This window comes from Rhinoraja longicauda, chromosome 1 (genome assembly GCF_053455715.1).
Source record: "Rhinoraja longicauda isolate Sanriku21f chromosome 1, sRhiLon1.1, whole genome shotgun sequence".
In the NCBI taxonomy this organism is placed as follows: Eukaryota; Metazoa; Chordata; class Chondrichthyes; order Rajiformes; family Arhynchobatidae; genus Rhinoraja; species Rhinoraja longicauda.
The window spans coordinates 66,274,104-66,288,435 of NC_135953.1; the positions used below are offsets into that span (position 1 = coordinate 66,274,104).

The 14,332-nt window shown below is 42.5% G+C and overlaps 1 protein-coding gene across 1 annotated transcript in view; it reads right to left on the reverse strand.

The window, feature by feature from the left end:
* Positions 1 to 14,332, reverse strand: part of grxcr1a (glutaredoxin and cysteine rich domain containing 1 a) — a 56,183-nt gene that overhangs the window by 17,274 nt on the left and 24,577 nt on the right. The window contains exon 2 of the mRNA XM_078410628.1: positions 11,076 to 11,315. Within this exon, the coding sequence (XP_078266754.1) occupies positions 11,076 to 11,315 (240 nt within the window). The remainder of the gene's footprint in view (positions 1 to 11,075; positions 11,316 to 14,332) is intronic.

A 14,332-nucleotide genomic window follows, 5' to 3' on the forward strand; every position in this document is an offset into this window, starting at 1 on the left:
AGAGTCAGGAAGTCAAAATGCCACTTTATATGACTTTGCTTAGGCTGTATTTGAAGTATTGCGTGCAGTTCTGGTCACCCCATTATAGGAAGGATGTGGAGGCTTTGGAAAGGGTGCTGAGAAAATTTACTAGAATGATGCCCAGATTAGAGGGGTATTAGCAACAGCGAGAGGTTGGACAGACAATTGGAACGCTGGAGATTGCAGGGAGCAAGTATATCAAATTATGAGAGGCATAGATAGAGCATACACAGAACATTTTCCTCAAGGTGGAAAATCGAATAATAGAGGACATAACTTTGTGGCAAGAGAGGCAAGAAAGTTTAACGAAGATGTGCAGAGCATGTTTTTTTTATTGAAAGTGGTCAGTGACTGGAATGTGGTGACAGGGATGATGATTGAGGCAGATAGGATAGTGGCCTTTTAGGAGACTTTTGGATAGTTGTATCAATATGCAGGTAATAGAGAGATCTGGTTTATGGGGAGGCAGATAAGAGTTGGTCTTGGCATTATGTTCGGCACCGACGTTGTGGACTGAAGGGACTTCTCTTGTGCTGTAATGTTCTATGGTCTATGCAACAAGACATAAGGGGATACTAAAATAATGAATTTAGTGAAGTGAAAATGAGGCATTATAAATAAACCTGAATCAAAACAAAATACATCTACTAAATATAATGTAGGTCTCAAATACAGTAAATAAAACTACTGGCAACAAATAAATAACTAAGCATATATAAACTAAAAATAGCAGTGCGGATCACCTGTGTGCATACACATTGTGGGGGGACAAGTAAAAGGAAATGAGAGTTTGCAAGTATGAAGAACCAGAGGAGGCAGAGAAACATGTATGCAGGGCAATGGATCGGCCTTACAATGTTCATAATAAATGTAAGGATAAAGAGGATGTCTTCAGCTGACAGCAGCAGTGGGTAGCTTGATTTGACACAGTGGAGAAGGAGGCTGTCTAAAGGTGGAAGATTAAAATATAAATGTAATAGTTATAGCCAATTCAAAAAACACATGGAGAATAGCAACCACAATAGCTACAATCAAGAGTATCTAAAAGTGTGTTGTCAATAGATGCCAGGGGGAAGGGCATCTCAAAGTGGCAGAAAATGAATTTGAAAAGGAAGGAAGATAAAATTATTGTTGGAGTTCATGTCAGGCCTAATGGTATATGAAATTTATAGGAGGTGTTTCTGCTGAAAAAGTAACCAGGACGGAGAAACCGAATTGTAAAGAAAGGCCTCAGATGTGGGAAGCTCAGCTTTAGCTGCCAGTGGGTTGACATTAGGAAGTTGGCATCAGGACTGGACCTCTTTAGGATTCCTCACAATAACGGCATTAATAAAAAGGGGCATCAGTCACAGAAACAAATCAGCAGGGAAGTGAGGAGTAAGAAAGGACAAAACCATTACAGGCCCGCTAGATAGAGCTCTTAAGGATAGCGGAGTCAGGGGGTATGGGGAGAGGGCAGGAACGGGGTACTGATTGAGAATGATCAGCCATGATCACATTGAATGGCGGTGCTGGCTCGAAGGGCCGAATGGCCTCCTCCTGCACCTATTGTCTGTTGTCTATTGTCTCCTGATAGGCAATGTCAAGGAAACCTGCAATGATGTGTGGAATGAAGTGGCAAAAGGTAGGTTGCTTCCAATGAAGACTAATTTTCTTATTGATTCAGAAAAGCACAGTAGCTCAGGTCAGAGATGTGGTGAATTTCCCGAGTACATTCAGAAGAGTTTTCGGGAAGAACATGTTCTATCACCAGCACCAGGGCAGGCCATGTTGTCATTTTGTGGTAATGAGTTTAGAATGGGTTTAGTTAATGATTGACTAGCATCAGAGTTAATCTGGCATGACATCATCAACTTCAAGTTGGATTCGGAACATCGGAAATTTAACAGAGTCACCTGCACACAGAGATTTTCATGGGAATGGATACTGGTGCAATCGTTCTCTCCGCTCCAGGCTTCAGACAATAAGGAATCGTGTTGGGAGTTCAGTGGTGGGTATCAGAATGCCTGACCTGAATTTTCATTTCTTCATTTCAATGCTAATTTGAGTTCTGGCAGAAAGCTTTTAAAAATTAAATGCATAAGGGAAGTTCGCCTTTCCCACGTTCAAATCGCCCCCGTTCAGAGTTTAGATAAAACTCGACGAGGTTGTTTGTGTTAGCTGAAGGGAAAATGTGTTAAAGAACCCATGTTATGGCAATTAATATTCGCCTGTTGGTTGTTACTGTTTAGCAAAACATATTTAAATGTGTTGATTAATGCCGACCACAGAGTCTTGGCAGTATTCTACCCAGCAGTAAGCCTGACAGTTCCTTGAGAAATGTTAATTTCCTGTAATTCAAGGTGATTAGAGTGAATCAGTGGGCTTCCTGAGAGGGAGTAACGTTGAAAATTAAAGGGAACTGAATTGGGTTCACATAAAAATGGGGGTGGGGATAGCAATGTGCAATTAAGCTTTCTGTGTGGTTTCTAAGGTAGGCGGCACAGCAGTGTCATCCTGGCTGCTCATTTACATAATGCCTGCCTGCCCCCAGCTCTCGTCGTGGTGCTGAGTGAGTGGCTGTATGACTCAACAAGGAACCTCTGCTGTGGGTGGCAGCACCAGCTAAAGGCAGTCTATGACAATAAACTAGTTCACAAGTTATAGGAGTAGTATAACACAAGAAGAACACAAGAAAATAGGAGCAGGAGTAGGCCAACCGGCCCCTCGAGCCCGCTCCGCCATTCAATACGATCATGGCTGATCCTACCCCAACCCCCTTCCCACTATCGCCCTTCTTCCCACCCAAAAGAACCGTGTGATTTCCTGGGAGAAGCGAAAAACCGGATAAAAACCCAGGCCAATTTGGGAAAAAAATCCGGGAAATTCCTCTCCGACCCCAAGCTAGGCGATCGAAACTTGTCCAGGAGATTACTCAGGTCTTACTATACTAACAATAGCTCATGCCCACTTCCCTGCCCGCTCCCCGTAACCCCTAATTCCCTTGTCTATTAAAAAACAATCTATTTCCGTTTTAAATTTATTTAACGTTCCTGCTTCCACAGCTCCCTGAGGCAGCGAATTCCACAGACTAACCACCCTCTGAGTGAAGAAGTTTCTCCTCATCTCAGTTTTAAAAGAGCCCCTTCTCATTCTAAGACTATGCCCCCTAGTTCTGGTCTCCCCGATCATCGGAAACATCTTTAGCGCATCCACCCGATCAAGGCCCCTCACGATCTTATACGTTTGGGTCTCGACCCGAAACATCACCCATTTCTTCTCTCCTGAGATGCTGCCTGACCTGCTGAGTTACTCCAGCATTTTGTGAATAAATACCTTCGATTTGTACCAGCATCTGCAGTTATTTTCTTACACTAGTTATAGGAGTAGAATTAGGCCATCTTGAATATTAATAATGTGGTGTATGACTCCCTGCTATTGACAATGGCTCTCACTGGCATGAATGTTATTAAATGCTGAAGTTCACAAGTTCACAAGTTATAGGAGTTGAATTAGACCATTCGGCCCATCAAGTTTACTTTGCCATTCAATCATGGCTGATCTCTGCCTCGTAATCCCATTTTCCTGCCTTCTCCCGATAACCCTTGACACCCGTTCTAATCAAGAATTTGTCTATCTCTGCCTTAAAAATATCCACTGACTAAAGAAGTTCCTCCTCACCTCCTTTCTAAAAGAGCGCCCTTTAATTCTGAGGCTATGACCTCTGGTCCTTGACTCTCCCACCAGTGGAAACATCCTTTCCACCTCCACTGTATCGATGCCTTTCATTATTCTGTAAGTTTCAATGAGGTCCCCCCTCAACCTTCTCAGCTCCAACGAGTAGAGGCCCAGTGCTGTCAAATGCTCATCATAAGCTAACCCACTCATTCCTGGAATCATTCTTGTAAATCTCCTCTAGACCCTCTCCAGAGCCAGCACATCCTTATTCAGATATGGGGCTCATATTTGCTCACAGTACTCCAAATCCGGCCTGACCAGCACCTTATAGAGCCTCAGCATTACAACTAATCCAAATCAGAATCTGAAATGTGAAGTTTGCATGAATTAAAGCCAGCCTGTGCCTTTTATAAGGAGGTATGCAGGTGATACTAGGTCTATGAGACTCATTCTGATGGAGACAGTAGATAGAGCAGATTTCAAAGCGTTCCAATGCAGAATTGGAAACCATGCTGACCGTTAATTGGGTGTTAATTATCCTAGGTAGACAAAATGCTGGAGTAACTCAGCGGGACAGGCAGCATCTCGGGAGAGAAGGAATGGTTGACGTTTCGGGTTGCGACCTTTCTTCACACCTGAAATGTGGTCAGTCTGAAGAAGGGTCTCAACCCGAAATGTCGGTCAGTCTGAAGAAGAGTCTTGACCCGAAACATCACCCATTCCTTCACTCCAGAGATGCTGCTTGTCCCATGGAGTTACTCCAGCATTTTGTGTCTATCTTTGGTTTAAGCCAGCATCTGCATTTCCTTCATACATGTTCAACTGTATTAGGTTTATTAACAGTGTAGAAAAAAACTGCAGATGCTGGTTTAAATTGAAGGTAGACACAAAATGCTGGAATAACTCAGCGAGTCAGGCAGCATCTCGGGAGAGGAGAAATGGATGACTTTTCGGGTTGAGACCCTTCTTCAGGTCAGTCTGAAGAAGGGTCTCGACCCGAAACGTCACCCATTCCTTCTCTCCAGAGATGCTGCCTGTCCCACTGAGTTCCTCCAGCATTTTGTGACTACAGTTGAACGTGTGATTAGCAACAGAAAGGGACCCCTGTTGTGTCTTAGTTTTTAGTTTAGAGACACACCATGGAAACAGGCCCTTAAGCCCACTGAGTCCACGGCGACCATGGATCACCAAGTAGCATATTTAAACAGCTGCAGAATAGAATGAACATGTGTTGAGACATAGAAATGGCCACTGAATATAAATTTGAAATGATCCTGAATTCACTTTATTATGGCACTTTACTATACCATGCAATACTATACTATAGGGAGAACTATCCTGTACTATAGGGCAGCACAGTGATGCAGCAGGGCAGCACAGTGGCATCACAAGTGTGGTACAATGGTACAACAGGGCAGCACAGTAGCACAGCTGTTGGAGCTGCTGCCTCACAGCACCAGTGACCCTGGTTCAATCCTGACCTCGGGTGCTGTCTGTGTGTAGTTTGCATATTCTCCCCGTGTCAGCGTGGATTTCCTCCAGGTGTTCGGTTCCCACCCACATCCCAAAGACATGTGGGTTTGTAGCTCATGTGGCTCTAGTTAATGTGGCTCTGTAAATATTCCCTAGTGTGTTGGGAGTGGGAAGGTGGGATAACGTTGAGCCAGTGTGAATGGGTGATCCATGGTCGGCGTGGAGTCAGTGAGCTGAAGGGCCTGTTTCCATGCTGTATCTCTAAGCTAAAAGCTAAGACACATCTGGGGGTCCTTTCGGTTGCTAATTACACTTTCAACTGTACTGGGTTAATTAACACCCAATTAACAGTCCTTACATCAGATTATTATTGTATACTCTGCAATATCACACCCAGTCTGTTCTGCGTACTAGTGTGTGTTAGCTTTGCATACATGAGAATGCCTGCATGAAGCAGCATCTGGTATGATTTGTAACATAAATACACAAATTTACAGCAGTTGTTTCCTTTAGTTTAGTTTAGTTTAGTTTAGTTTAGTTTAGTTTAGTTTAGTTTAGTTTAGTTTAGTTTAGTTTAGTTTAGTTTAGTTTAGTTTAGTTTAGTTTAGTTTAGTTTAGAGATACAGTGCGGAAACATGCCCTTCAGCCCATTGGGTCCGCACTGACCAGCGATCCCCACACATTAACACAAGCCTACACACACTCGGGACAATTTACACTCACACCAAGCCAATTGACCTACATACCTGTACGTCTTTGGAGTGTGGGAGGAAAAGGAAGTTCTCGGAGTAAACCCACGTGGTCAAAGGGAGAATGTACGAACTCCATACAGACAGCACCCGTAGTCAGGATCGAACCCGGGTCGCCAATGCTGCAAGCGCTGTAAGGCAGCAACTCTACCGCTGCGCCACCATGGCCACACATTTCTCATTGAAATGGATTATGCTAACAAAGCAAATTCACAATTCGTCATTGGAGTTTTATTGAGGTGTTGGCTATTTGCCTCAGCAACAAGTATACCATTTTGGATATTATTTGGTGGGAGTAGGGAGAAATGTGGTGGGCAGGGGAGGTGTGGCCTCTCAGAGTAAAGCAGCCACAGTAGCCAGGTTTTTCGCTCTGATACACAGCAGGGAAGAGTGGAGACAGGGAGAGCTAGATGATGGAGATTTAGATAGGAGATTCTGTGTCTGCCAAAGAGATATTAGGTTGGTATTAGTAAGGATTGTGATTAGTAAGGGCATCAAGGGTTATGGGGAAGAGGCAGAGATTGGGGTTGAGAGGGAAAAGTAAATCAGCCATGATTGAATAGCAGAGCAGACTCGATGGGCCGAATGACCTAAAATACTGTTCCTATGGCTTATTGTCGAATGGTATGTTGCCTCTCTGTTGCCAGGGTTAAAGATTTCTCTGAATGGCTATAGAAAATTCTCAAGTCGTTGGGTGAGTAGCCAAAGGTCCTTATCATGTGTCTATACACTATAAATGGCTCGATTGTGATCATGTATTGTCTTTCCGCTGACTGGATAGCACGCAACAAAAGCTTTTCACTGTACCTCGGCACATGTGACAATAAACTAAACTGTAACTGTAACAATATTGGCACTAACAACATAGGGAGAAAAAGGGACGGAGTCCTGTAGAGTGAATATAGAGAGACAGGAAGGAGATTAAAAAACAGGACCTCAGAGTTGGCAATCACTGGATTACTTCCAGTGCCACGTACTAGTGAGAGTAGGAATAGGAGGTTAGCGTAAATGAATGCATGACTGAGGAGCTGGTGGAGGGGACAAGGGGTCAGGTATTTGGACTGCTGGGGTCTCTTCTGGGTGCAGGAGGGACAGGTTGCACCTGAACTGGCAAGGATATCTGCTAGAACTACTCAGGGGGGTTTAAACTAGTCCAGCAGGGGTTGAGACCACCGGCAAATATATTTATATATTCAATTGTGATGGAGAAATGCCACATTACTGGAAGATGGCTAATGTTGTACCTATATTTAAGAAAGGCAGCAAAGAAAAGCCTGGGAGCTACTTGCCAGTGAGCCTTACATCAGTAGTGGGTAAGTAATTGGAGGTGATTTTGAGAAATAGGATCTACCTGTTGCAAAGGCATGTACTGATTAGGAATAGTCAGCCATGGCTTTATGCATGGGAAATTGTGTCTCAACAATTTTTTTTAAAGAGGTGATCAAGAAAGTTGATGAAGGCAGTTTAGTTTAGTTTAGTTGAGTTTAGAGATACAGTGCAGAAACAGGCCCTTCGGCCCACCGAATCCATGCCGACCAGCGATCCCCACACACTTCCACTACACTCACTAGGGACAACGTACAATTTTACCAAACCAATTAACCTACAAGCCTGTACATCTTTGGAGTGTGTGCGAAAACAGGAGCTCCTGGAGAAAGCCCACTCAGATCACGGGGAGAACGTACAAACTCAGTATAGTCAGCACCCGTAGTCAGGATCGAACTCTGGTCTCTGGCGCCTTAAGGCAACATCTCTACTGCAGCGCCACGATGTCGGGCAGTTGCCTACATTGAATTCAGCAAGGTCTTTGACAAGGTGCCACAGGTAGCCTGGTCTGGAATGTTGGTTCACATTGGTTCTTGGGTGAGCTGGCGTACAAAATTAGCATTAAGTTAGGAAACAGAGAGTGGTAGCAGAGGTTTGCTTTACAGACTGGAGGTGATGTGCCACAGTGATTGGTATCGGGATCAGTGTTATTCACTATTTATGTTAACAATTTGGATGTGATTGTAGGTGACGTAATTAGGAAGTTTGCAGATGACACTAAAATTGATGAAATACTGGACAGTGAACAGGACTATCTGTAATTACAATGAAATCTTGATCAAATGGGCCAATGGGCTGAGGAATGGCAGATTAAATTTAATTCTGATATGGGCAAGGAGATGCATTTTGATGGGACAACCCAGAGCAGGTGGTCTGTAGACCAGAGAAACCTAGGGCTGCAGATATATAGGTCCTAGAAGGTGCTAAGCAAGTAGACAGGATAATGAAGGCATTTGGCAATTGGCACAGAGTATTGAGAATAGGACCTTGGATATCATGTTACTGCTGTACAAGATGTTAGTAAGGCCACATTTGGAGTACACTCTACAGTTCTGGTCAACATACTATGGAAAGGATTAATTCAACTGGAATGGGTGCAAAAAAGGTTTCTGAGTATGTTACCAGGTCTGTGCGCATTGAGTTACAAAATTATAATCATATTTCTAATTGTAATCCTAATCAATCAATATTTCGAAATGGAAAAATCCTAGAAATTATAGATTTGTTTGACTGTCATCGGATGTAATGAAATTACTCAAATCTATAATGAAAGACAAAGAGACTGTGCACTGAGAAATCCAAACTAATTAGCGAAAGCCAATGTGGATTTGTAATGAATAGGCCATGTTTAATGAATCACTCTTTTTAATGAAGAAACTAAAGTGATTGAAAGTAAAATGTCTATAGATTGATCAGAGATTGTCATTGAAAATTAAAGCTCATGAAATGGAAGGTCAATTATTGACGTACAGCAAATTGATTAGACAGTGCATGATAGAGACAGTGGGAACCTGCTTGAATGGAAGTAAGGATCTTTTCATAAATTTGTGTGAATCTTTTCTGCAGTTTCACCTTTTCATTATATTTAACTTAAATGATACAACATATAAACACTCCCAACATTGAACTTCAGGAGCTTAGCTAATAATTAACATAAGTAGTGGGATAAGTACCCCCGTTTTATGAGTTTGCACCAATACGAACGTTTTGAGATGAATGGTTTCTTGTGGAGACATTTTAACTGTGGGTCAGTTAAATTGCCTCTTCACATCGCCAAATAGCACTTCATGCCAAGTGGACACCTCACTTCTTTTCTGCCATGTCTAGGCCTCAATATATCAATCAGATGATAAGCTATGTTGGGTTACTGCAGAGTAGACTGGAGGTGCAATCACAGTGTTAGTAGAGGGAGTGAAATGAGCAGCCCAGATCGCCCACATTATTCCTTTGCTGCTCAGAGCAATATTTCTATACGTCCTGGCCCAATACTCCCAAAATACCAATTACTGAGATACTTTGGCAGTACTGCCAGCTAAAACCCAGGGCAATGTGCACATGGCAGGCTCCATTGAGTTGCTTTCCAAAATGTCTCTGCAACTGTGCAGTCAATGACTTTGAATATTATAAGATATAGAATGTTATCAGATGTTGGACTGTAAGGCCTATAATGGATATGTTCTGGCTGCCAAACTGTAAACTCCATTAAGGATGGAACTTTTCAGATCAGGATTGCTCTGCAATTCTCTATCATCTCACAAAAGCTTTTCCCATAAGAGTCTGCCAACCTCTAATATTAAATTAATTGTTCCAACTTGCCTTTCAGAAGATTTCATGAAAACCTGACACTGGAGACTAATGGAACAACAGGAAGAATTGCACAGTTGATTAAAAAAAGGTGATGTCAGCCAGAGCGTGGGTGTGAAGAGCAAAATTGGTTGTCGCCAGGAAATAGCCCAGACCAAACATGCATTTTCCTATTTATTTGTGGGCTCTTTTTCTGGATTAGCAAAGAAGAATATTTAATTAAGGGATTGAGAAAGTACAAAATGGATACAATACCAAGAAGGACTAAATAGAATTCTGAGAATAAAGAATCCAATTGCCACAGGAACAACCAACCTAAGGCAACTCATCACAACACCAAAGAGTCCGAAGAATTAGTAGCACTAAATTAAACCATGATTAGATAGCTCATCAAATTACAAGTATTATTTCTCTCTGAGTAATTGAAGGTTAAGATTTATTATCGTCACGCATACTGAGGTACAGTGAAAAGCTTTTGTTTGTGAGCTATTCAATCAAATCAGATAATACTACACATGAATACAATCAAGCCAAACTCAAATACAAAAGGTAGAACGAAGAGAAAGATACAATGCATAATATAATTCTCAGCATTATAGCATAAGAGTTCCAGATAAAAAAATCCAATGTCCGCAATGGGGTAGATTGGAGGATCAGGACCCTACCCTTGCTTATGGAAGGGCTGTTCAGAAGCCTAATTCTTAAATTATGTAAATAAAGTTGATACAATGGCAAAAGAAAATTGTGTTCTTTCCAAAATCAATTACACGGAAGCTAAACTCCATCCTCTTTGGGCCATTTAAGCTGAATTTCTCTCTCACCTCATGACTTTCATTAGTAGCTCAAGCAGGTACAGAATAGGCACTAAATGTAATTTTAAAAACTTGCTTCATCATTGAAATGGTGAAACTTGCATGTCTGAGTTTAGATATTTTAATATTTAGAGATACAGCTCGGAAACAGGCCCTTTGGCCCACCGAGTCCGCGCCGACCAGCGATCCCAGTACACTAGCATTATCCTACATACTAGGGACAATTTACAATTTTGCAGAAGCCAATTAACCAACAAACTACGTCTTTGGAGTGCGGGAGGAAACCGGAGCACCCGGAGAAAACCCACACAGGTCACAGGGAGAACATATAAAACTCTGTACAGACAGTACCCGTAGTCAGGATCGAACCCAGGTCTCCGGTGCTGTAGGGCAGCAACTCTACCACTGCGCCACCATGCCACCGTAAACTAAACTAATCTAGTTTAGTGTAGGAAGGAACTGCAGATGCTGATTTACACAGAAGATAGACACAAAATACTGGTAGGAAAATAAACTGCAGATGCTGGTTTAAATCAAAGATAGACACAAAATGCTGGAGTAACTCAGCGGGTCAGGCAGCATCTCTGGAGAGAATGAATGGGTGATGTTTCGGGTTGAAACCCTTCTTCAGACTGAAAGTCAGGGGAGAAGAAGTTGCAGTTTTGCCCATAACTCTTCACAATTATAATAGCAAATACCGAGATAGGCATTTGGTCAGAACATTTCAACTTACCCCCAAGTAATAGCCATCGATGAACACTACAGGCAAGGAAGGAGATTCATTTGCTCTCTTGCATCGTCCTTCTAACTCTTTTCCATAATCACTGTTCAAGGCAATATTTTTTTCTTCCAACTTTATTCTGTGATTTTGAAAGATTTTCCTTACTAACTCACAGCGATCAAATGTTGTCCGCACAACTCGAAGGCTAGTTGTGTAGATTACTATTCTTCCAAATTCTAGAGTGAGTGGTGGCTGCAACAAATAAAGAGAAGTCTCAAAGATAGCACATTGTCTGTATCTTATTGTGTTAACTTTCTAAATAACTTATATTTTCAAGTAACTTTGTTAAGTTCTATACAAACTTGCACACTCTGCATCCACATAATTGAGATGTTCCATACAGCACACTCTGCATCCACCCCAAACAATTCCACTTAGTTTAGTTTAGTTTAGTTTAGTTTAAATTCATTTAGAGATACAGCGTGGAAACAGACCCTTCGGCCTGCCATGTCCGCGCTGGCCAGCGACCACCCTGTGCACTAGCAATATCCTACTCATTAGGGACAATTTACAATTTACAGAAGCTAATTAACCTAAAAACCTGCATGTCTTTGGAATGTGGGAGGAAACCGGAGAAAACAAGTTTGCAGATGACACAAAGTTAGGGGTGGTGGTGAATAGCGAGGAAGGGATCTGCAAGCTGCAGGAAGATATAGATGAGATGGTCAGATGGGCGGAGCAGTGGCAGATGGAATTTAATCCTGAAAAGTGCGAGGTGATGCACTTTGGCAGGAATAACTTGGAGAGGGAGTACACCATGAATGGAAGGACCCTAGGGAAGACAGGGGTACAGAGGGACCTTGGAGTACAGGTACACAAGTCCTTGAAGGCAGCAGGACAGGTGGACAGGGTGGTCAAAAAGGCATATGGGTTACTGGCCTTCATTAGCCGGGGCATCGAATATAAAAGTAGGGGGGTAATGATGGAATTGTACAGAACACTGGTGAGGCCACAGCTGGAGTATTGTGTACAGTTCTGGTCACCACATTATAGAAAGGATGTGATAGCTTTGGAGAGGGTGCAGAGGAGATTCACCAGGATGCTGCCAGGGATGAAGGGCCTCGGCTATGAGGAGAGACTGAGCAGACTGGGGTTGTTTTCCCTGGAGCAGAGAAGGCTGAGAGGGGACATGATCAAGGTGTACAAGATCATGAGGGGCATAGATAAGGTAGATGGCGGGGAACTTCTTCCACTGGTGGAAGGTTCAACAACGAGGGGACATAGATACAGGGTAAGGGGAGGGAGGTTTCGGGGGGATGTGAGAAAGAACTATTTCACCCAGAGGGTGGTTGGAGTCTGGAACTCACTGCCTGGGGTGGTGGTGAAGGCGGGAACACTCACAATGTTTAAGAGGCATTTGGATGGGCACTTGAAATGCTACAACATTCAGGGCTACGGTCCAAATGCGGGAAAATGGGATTAAAATTAGACTGTGTTTGGTAACGGGCGGCACGGACACGATGGGCCGAAGGACCTCTTTCTGTGCTGTAGGACTCTATGACTCTATGACTCTAAAACCCACATGGTCACAGAGAGAACGTACAAATTCCAGACAAACAGCACCCGTAGTCAGGATTGAACCCAGGTCTCTAGTGCTGTAAGGCAGCAACTCTACTGCTACGCCACTGTGCTGTCCCGGGATTCTGGGAGATTAGAAGAATAAAGAAATCTTCAGAAAACAGGGGAAAAATATCTCTAAGCAGACTTTGTAAAGTATCATAAGTGTATGACAAATCATGAGAGGTAGTATTGATTTCATTACCCGCTGCTCTTCAGCGAGATTCTATACCAACCATGACCAGGGAGCTTTTACACCTGAGCTAATATCACATTCAAATTTATGTGGCCTCCATAAATGAAGAAATGACACCCATCAGTTCACGCTTCTCCAAATAATTTGGATTTTTTGTTTGCAATAGGGTTGTTTTTGTTCTAGTCCCAAAGGAGAGTGTGTTGGAGAAAGGTGGGAATGAAAGCATTTTTAAATGTCAGGCCAGATTCCTATCCACCTCATTCTGGTTTCAGCAATTAAAGTCTTCAAGGAAGTTGAACAAATCAATTTTAATAGAATGCTTATTTTTAAACCTTGACAGCTGGATTTTTCACAGATATAAGAATCTATGCTGGTAAACAGCAATGCAAAGTGTCAGACATGTGATGTTCTTTCCAATTCTCCTATGAAATTTCAAAAGGCACTGACATTGGCCATCCTTTAATACCCATCGTCTTAATGCTGAGTGCCGTTTACAAGGTTGCCAGAGGAAGGATGTTTCCACTGGATTCAATAAGTGAAACACTTTCCCTTGCCAATGAGCTCCAATTTTCACAAAAGAGCCACCCGCATATACCCACCAATATCCCAGTCCCCTCCTGCGATTTTCCATTTGCTCCCATCGATCCTATACTCAATCCCCAGTAATTTGGATTCCTGTACCTCCCAAACCCAATCTCCTGTCTTCCAGGTCACCAAATTGCCAATTCTCTGGCTGTCCCCAGCCCAATCGAAAAACTGCTGAACACTGGCTATTTGCAACATCCTCCTCCACATTCATGCCTGATCCTCTGACTGCCCCTCAGCCACTCACTGTTTCTGACTTACCTGGTTTTTAAGCAGTCAACACGCACAAAGACATTTAAAAAGGTGGCCTGCGGCAACTTTCACCCCTTATGTTCGGGTTTCCCCATCAAGAATACTTACTGAATCTCAATGCAAGACCCCATCCCTCTTCACACGTGGCTTCGCTCTTGGAGGAAACATGACAGCATCTGTGCCAAAATATGATAACCTGGGGATATTTCTGCTTGAATCAGATTACCTTTGGATCAGTACTTGTAAGTGTATCAATTAGTCTGTCTAACCACTGGAATTTCCCTCGCTGCCTGTTAATAATAATATGCTTTTAATTGTCCTTTCTAGTTATGCTGGAATTTAGGTGAAACAAATAAATAAAGGCTATATATAGTAAGTCAATATTTGCAAATATTCATTCCTGATTTTGACCCACTCTCTTGGAGTAAGTGCACAACCATTCACATTTATAGGATGGTGTGCCCCAGATGGTTTTTTATCTTAAAACTTTATATTAATATAATGTATTCTGATTAGCTTCAATACGTATGTAAAGAGGTTAGTGAAACAAATGTTGATCCTTTATATTCAGAATCAGTACAATTTAATGAGAAACAATTGGTAGCGCAATTAAGCAAAA